We start from the raw sequence: 7,806 nt of genomic DNA on the forward strand, positions 1-7,806 counted from the left end.
GAGACTCACAAATCACAGCCCACAGATAGCTTTTCACCTTCCTTGGCGAACTCCTGAAGCTTTTCCTTGTAGTTCTGCAGCAACTGGATTAAGTGCACAGTGGAGTCCGTGATGACCTTGTGGATGCCCGAGAGCTTATCCTTGAGTCCTATGTAAACACTAGGGAAGGAGCTGTCCTCGATGTCTTTAAACTTGCAATACTCCTATAGGAAAGGAAACATGGCAGAACTCGCCTTGGTTTCTGTATTTCTTAAACTGGGGCACTCGCCTCATTACGTCACTTTCTACATCTGTAGAATGGGTCGATGGTAATGTGCACTTCAAAAAGAAAGTATGTAATGTGTCCAACTAGGGTCTAACAACACAGAAAGCATTTATTTTTTAAACTGAGAAAGTGGGCTTTTAAAAATCAAGAGACGCCAGATGCCATGAGCAGCTCTAATACACAGCTCAGACTGGAAACCAAAGAACAAAAACACATTTTATGTCAACAGTCCAGATGGAGATAACATTCCTGCTATGCTCATACCCTCAGGACCTTTTAAAAAATAGCTTAAACACAAGTCACAGTAGGGAATGAAGGACCTGGCGCAGCTCTCAGAAGATGCCCAAACACATCCTCAGACGGGGATGGTGACTGCCTTTTCCTTTTCGATTCAAACCAATACACTATGTTCTCTGATTCTTCTGCTGTGATTTAGAGTTTGAAAAGTGTTTCCACTTTTTTTAAGGTGATAGATAATCACCTTAAGCCACTACAGTTCCAAACAATGTGGTGATCAGGAAAAGTTGCTTTCAGGTGTAACACATTACCAAAATTCAAATACAGTTGAAGCATTGAAGAGCAGACTGGATACAGCATAAAACTTAGTGATGAACACAGTTGTACCAAAAAGGTTCGATAAATCAGTTGGAAGAGAAGGAAAAGCCCAAACCAGAGAGTTGATAGAAAGATTGATAAACATTTCAATATTGTACATAGATTTTGTACCATCCATGATAAAAGTAGCACTTTAAATCAGTGAGGAAAGGATAGGTTATTCAATACAGGTTGAACGAGCTAACAATTTGGGAGAAAGGAAGTTATGTTTAATCAAAATAAATAAGTTAACATACTAAAATATTTTTGTGCATATTATAGGTTTTATGTTAAAGCTGCAAAAGGAGAAACAAAAATAAAGAGAAATTATTTATATACTCTTTGGGGAAACTCATGACCTGGAAAGCCAAATTTTTATTCACGTTTTCTTCGTATTTTGATGTTGAAAAGCAAAGGAACTGACAAAAAGTTCAGTATTTTTGCCTGCTTTTCTTTCTCACTCATTACAAGGTTAACTATGGCTGTCTTTAAGTGGTGGGAGTAAGAGTGATTGTTTTCTTTCGTATTTTTCTGTATTTTCCAATCTTTTCCACAATAAACATTTATGTTTACTGTAACTATAATAGAAGGAAACTTTTCCAAAAATGCAATTGAGAAAAATTACTTGTATTTAGGAATATTAGATCTGAAGGACCCTTGAAATGACTTCTCTTGACTGACTGATAAATGAGGAATTTGAAACCAAAAGAGGTTAATTGACTTGCTAAAAACTACACTATTTGGTGACAGATCCAGGATGACAGAATTTATGCCCAACCTAGTGTTCCCTCTCTGCAAGATCACATGTGCTCAGGTTTATCTCTGAAACGTCCCTTACTGTATAATGGTACATTGTGATGAAAAGTCTCGTCTCTGCTCCTGGGCCTTTCTCAATCACCCCAGAACACATTAGCCCTCTTCAAAAGGCAGCAGGTCTCCTTACCACTGTGGGAGTAGTTTCTAAAGCACTCAGATCTGAGCTCATCACTCCTGCACTGAAGCCCTCCATTGGCTTCTGTGACTTCCTGATGAAGAGCAAACTTCTCTCATAGCCAGATGTCTGACTGGCCCGGCCAGCCTCATCATCCATCACTTATGAAAGCACCAAATTCCCCAAATCGGTTGTGCTTTCTCAGACCTCTCTGTCTGCACATATGCTGTTCTCTCTCCTGGAGCATTACTCATCTTCCATGACCTGATTCCAGCCTCCCACTCTGGGAAGTCTTCCCTTCCTTTCCTATACTCCTGGATTCTGCTGAATCAAGACCTGCTTCTCTCTGTCCACACAGCTACCTGTGCCCCCACGTATCAAAGAGCAGTTCCATTGCCAAATCTGCCAGTTAGTTCCCTGGCGTGAGTTGTGTGGATGCCTCCACCTCCACGCCCCGGCTCCCCCGCACCCCCGCTGCCCGTACCTCCAGGAACAGGACAGTGTTGCTGATGCCAGCAATCCTCCCCAGCTCCTGTTTGCTCTTCTCCATCTCCGCACTCCTGTGCTCCAGGTGGGTCTTGATGCCACTGGCCTGGCTCAGAGCAGCTTGCTCCTTCTCCTCCAAGAACAGCATCACATCGGCCTGGGCCTTCCTCATGGCAGCAAGGAGTTCCCCAAACTGCTCCTCAGCCACCATCTTCACCTCGGACACAGACACCTGGCCAGGGGCGGGGGTGGGGGGAGGGCACTGTTAGCAAGGCGTCCAACCTTATCAAAGCTCAACACACAGAAATGTAAACCTGAGAAACCTGTAAATTAGGGAGCAATTTTTTATAGTAAAAGGTAGCTTTTATTCTCATAGGAATTCTAGATTCCTAGAAAAAAAGATTTACTCTCCAGCATGGGAGAACTTATTAATCCATCATTAACAGTCTCGTCCATTGGATGAGAGAGTGAATTATATGATGTCTGAGACTTCTTCCAGCCCTGACAGTCAAGCTGCTATTCAAGGTTCCGAAATAATTTTCCTACCAGGGCAATTCATGTATTCAGTGTACTTGATAGCTATATTTATAGTGGTAAATTAATAATTTGGCTTCTTTGTACGAATAAGTAGCATGAATTAACTTCCTCAGCATTTCATTATGTCTGGTTAAACTGCCCACTGAGGCCATCAGAGCCAAAAGCACATCTAAGCTTACAGTGTCTCTACCAGGCATGGATGATGTCTGGATGATGGATGCCAGCTGGTCTAGAGGATAAGTGCCAGGAGGTCTAAAGGATGGGTCCCAGGAGGTCTGGTCACACCTGGTGGACTGGATAGTGGTTGTCAGGTAGATGTCAAGTGGCTTGGATATGTGAGTCCTTCAGGGAGGTAATCAGAGGGTATCTAGAGGGCTGGTGTATGTCCAGATGTATATCCAGNTTTCTTGACAAGATACTTTGTTAATTTTTGCTGAAGCAGAAGTTTCTTTCATTTCTCTGGGCCTGGGTCCCCACAACATGAGCAGTGGGAGAACAAGAGGGGGCGGCGAAGGGTTAAGAAATAAAAGAAACAGCAGTCAAGAGTTAAATGAGTGTGGGGCCAAAGGTCTCCAGACTCCTGGACTAAGAGCCCCGAATTGGGCCGACACACCGCTTTTATTTCTCCACCTACCCAGAAGTAGCATTGTTCTCTCCACAGTCTGTGAGTCTCATTCCTGAGAACTTGCTCAAGCCAGATACCCATGCCTGCAAGCTGCTATTACCTAGAGTCCTGATAAGACAGATGCTCTGCCTTCACACACCCTATATGCAAACGACCCCAGGAAGATAAGATTATTGTGCTGAGGACAGATACTATCACATCATCAGGTCACTTCCCAAGCAGGTTGAAGGAAGGAATGTAGCTACAGAGGTAGAAAACCTCCAGTCTTTTGGGGGGGGGCGAGTGAAGCCTCATGCCCGCCTCTGTCAACCCTGAGATTTATCCTAATGGCCTCCACCCGACTGTGCCTGTCTTAGGTTGTTCCTCCCACAAGGAATCTTACCCTTCATTGACTAACCAGCCATCCTTTGGAACCAAACAGAGAAACACAAGGTGTATGAACAGTGTCCTCAAAAGGGTCAGTTTAGGGTTAAGCGCAGGGGGACAGACGGCTGCACAGTTGCGTGGCAACAATATGCCTATCAATTAAGTTAGTGAGAGAAAGAAAGCAAATATTCCTAACTCAATTTTGCTTTGATCTGTTATATCAAGAGGAAAGGTCTTGAAACTGGAAAGACAAAAAAAGCTGAAAAAAAAACAAAGTTCACAACAGGTAAGGAGGCACCCAAAGGGGTCCTTTTATATGAGTTGAGTATTCAGGCCTAAACAAATTACATCTCATGACACAGACACAATTTACCAATGTGACTGAAAATCAGGCATTCATCTTTGAGAAATTAGGGAGAATGGTACAAGATGGGAAGCAGAAAATCGTTTTGATTTTTATGAAGAAAAACAAGGTAGATTCTGAAATCAACAGACTAGTTAACCTGATGTTAACCCACAGCAGAATTCTAAAATGGTTTATCACATAGTTTGTGAGCATTTAGGAAAAAAAAGTGACAAGCACCAACAACCCACAGGGATTTAATAAAAACAAAGCAGGCCAAGTTAATCTCATTTTCTCTTTTGAGAGCATAGTTAGACAAGAACACCAAGGAAATGCAGACATAGCTTATCTTGATCTCGGCCACTGAAAAAGTCCTTCTTTGGGTCCAGTGGATAAAGGGGCAAAAGATAGGCTTCATTATTGTCCAGTTCTACCGATGCATAACTTATTGAATAACTAAACCCAGGAGGTACTGACTGAGTGCTGCAAGATTTTGTATTTGACCCTAATATATATACATATATATAAATATATACACACACACACACACACACACACACACACATACACACACACACACACACACACACACACATCAACAAGATCAAGACTTAAGAAGAAAAAGTTAACAATTCTGTCTGTGACACTAGGCTAGGAAGGAGAGCTAATATATTGGAAATAGAATCACGCATCAAAACCATTTCCGCAAGCAGCAATAATGTAATGAAATTTAAAATTCAAGTAAAAAAATAAATTCAAATTTTAAAAAATTCAATAAAAAATTCAAATACTACACTGTATATATCCTCGGATACAAATAATAAGACAGATTCTCTGGAAACAAGTCAAGTGATGCTGAAGTAATGTACTCTTGAGATAGAAACATCAGACTGGTCAAAGGCAAGACAAATATTAGAACAAAAGATACTCCTAGTGTTCTTGACAGTTAGGAAATTACAAGGGTTTCAGGAGCTTTGTGCCAGGAACTGAGAGGCACAGACCAAGCATGTATTTCTTCTTATAAATCATAATATCATATTTATGTTCTCTGTTTTCTGGTTTTCACCCATCTCTTTTCTGTGGGGAGCATCGGCCTGGATAAACAGACTTGTCTTGACAAAGGTCACCAGAAAAGACCCACAAGTAACATTTTTTACAGGGGCTTCAGGTTATGTTCTCAGAAACTCATTTAAAGACAGTTTGTCACTTGCCTAAAGGTTTGATGAACGTTCTTATGGAGCACATCTGTTAAAAGGAGTATGAAATGATGCGGGGTGGGGTGGTGGTGAAAGGTCTGGAAACTATGAAGGAAAGTGGCAAATACAGTGTTAAAACAAGAAAAGTGGGAAATACAGTGTGAAAAACTCCCTGGGAGGACATGTGTGAGAATCACCCTCAAATACTTGAAGAACTGTCCTTTGAATGAGCCATCAGACAAGTCCTCGTAGTCCAGGTGACTTCAGAACAGAGGAACGAGGCCCTTCCCCAGAGGTCACAGGGGCTAAGACTTGGACTCCACTAACACATTTCTTATATTCCTTGCTGTCCAAAATACAGGTGAGTAAGTTTTCTTCTGCTGCACAGCTGTATGGACCCATCAGATGTGGGAGGTGCACAGAGATTTCCAAACTCTAAGAAGCAGGTCTAAGACGCTGTTTCCATGTGTGCCATTCATCATGTTGTTTATGCCCTTACACACTACATGACCCAATGAGGAGGGCAGCCCTCCCAGTTTGAATCCCAGCTGTCACCCACTCACCATATGACCACAGTGACCTTGATTAAGTTAACTAACCCCATGAACCACAGGTTCCCCATGTACAAATTGGGGATGATATGAGTGTCCACCCATGGGCTGTATGAGGGTCGGGTGAGTTAATACACAGGAAGCACTCAGAACAGCATCTGGGACACAGGAAATGTGCAATAAAGCTAGCAATTTATTATAATTACTCTGTGTTCCTTTTCATCTTTGAAGATTTCTGGTTACCAGTTCTGGGCACAGTGTGCTGTTCACAGTGAGCAGACAGAGGACTATCACTCAAAGATTATGAAGGAATCTTAAGCACCTGAACATGACTACAAACACAGAGATCAGCACAGCATGAGGCAAAAGGGAGAAGCCAGAGACCCTTCTCATGCACAGACCCACCCACATGATTACTAAAGTCAGCTACCACTGGCAGAGATTTCTGCTCCCAAGTCACCCATAAAATACAAGCTGCTGCCCAATCATTGTGGTTATCAAAAGTCTGGAATATGGATCCTGAAGCCTACTGAGCAGCCTCCACTGAAGTCGTCGCTGGTTTCGGTGGTTCCTCTCCCAGATCCACAATCCGGATGTTGTTTTCCTTCTTGGAAAGCCAGAATGCAGGGTAGACTGGCTCTGAAAACTTGCAGTCAAACTTGTGAACCAGAGTCATGGCATCAGGCCCCACGCCATAGAAGGAGAGGGTCCCTCCTGGGAAGTTGACGTAGATCCCCAGCCTCCGGAAAGGGCTGGCTTTGAGCGGAGTCTCAGTGTCACTGTGCCAGGCAGTGAATTCCTTTCCGTTCCAATGGAGGCTCCAGGAGAAGTTGTTTCCGGAAATGCAACCGTTGCGCCCCTCCCCTTTCCTGTCGATGCCTTTGTAGGTCAGACCAACGTAGGTGCCTGCCCCAGAGATCTCTACCTCGAAATAGTACCTGTGCAGATACAGGCTTTGTTGGGACAGCACCTGCCGCCAGTGCAGGAACCTGCTGGGGAGGTCTGGGTAGGGATGCTCCCAGGGCGTAGTGTTGGTGACCTTGCGATTGTCCTCCTGCAGCCGGAGATACCTGTGTGCTGTGTCAGGGTCAAAGGTGATGTCACACGCATCTGAAGAGATACAAAAGTCAGAGAGAGGAGGTCAGAAACCAACAACTGATTGAGACAGAACACTTCAAGCCTGACCAGCCTCCAAAGTATGAGAAAAAAATCCATCTCCCTGTTCTCTGTTTACAGGCCGCTGTTCCTCCTGCAAAAGAGGTGGGTGAAAACCAGAAAACAGAGAACACAATGTGATATTGTGATTCATAATAAGGAATGCATACTTGGTCCCTCTCCCTGCCCCTCCCCTCCATCCCTGACAAAAAGCTCCCAAAACCCTTGTAATTTCCTGGGTGACTAGAGCATCTTTTGTTCTAATGAGGCAACTTTGGGAGGGCTCCAGGATGGCTCCTGGATGAGTACTAGTCACCAGGAAGACCAAGCCATGACTAGAAGCTTGGAAGTTTTAGGTCCACTCCCAGTTCTCTAGAGAGGAGAGAAAGATTGGAAATGGACTTAATAATTAATTTTGCCTACATAAGAAAACTCCATAAAAATCCCATTAATAAGGGGTTCAAAGAGCTTCCAGGTGGGTGAACACTTCCACACCAGGAGGTGACACACCCTGGCTCCTATGTTCGGGACACTCCAAGACCTCGCCCTATGTATGCTTTCATCTCGCTGTTCATCTGTATCCTTTATCATATTCTTTAATAAACTGGTAAACATAAATGTTTCCCTCAGTTCTGTGAGCTGCTCTAACAAATTTATTGAACCTGAGGAGGGGGTCGTGGGAACCTCTGATTTGTAGCTGCTTTGGACGGAACTTGTGGGTAACCTGAGGTCCTGCTACTTGCAATTGGCGTCTGAA

General features: G+C 43.5%; 1 protein-coding gene across 1 annotated transcript in view; it reads right to left on the bottom strand.

Moving 5' to 3' along the window:
* Window positions 1–5: 5 nt before the first annotated feature.
* Window positions 6–7,806, bottom strand: part of TRIM16 (tripartite motif containing 16) — a 23,787-nt gene continuing 15,986 nt past the window's right edge. The window contains exons 3-4 of the mRNA XM_019641485.1: window positions 2,275–2,508; window positions 6–203 (exon numbers count right to left, since the gene is read on the bottom strand). Of these exons, the coding sequence (XP_019497030.1) occupies window positions 6–203; window positions 2,275–2,508 (432 nt within the window). The remainder of the gene's footprint in view (window positions 204–2,274; window positions 2,509–7,806) is intronic.

This window comes from Hipposideros armiger, unplaced genomic scaffold (genome assembly GCF_001890085.2).
Source record: "Hipposideros armiger isolate ML-2016 unplaced genomic scaffold, ASM189008v1 scaffold_61, whole genome shotgun sequence".
NCBI classification, from domain to species: domain Eukaryota; kingdom Metazoa; phylum Chordata; class Mammalia; order Chiroptera; family Hipposideridae; genus Hipposideros; species Hipposideros armiger.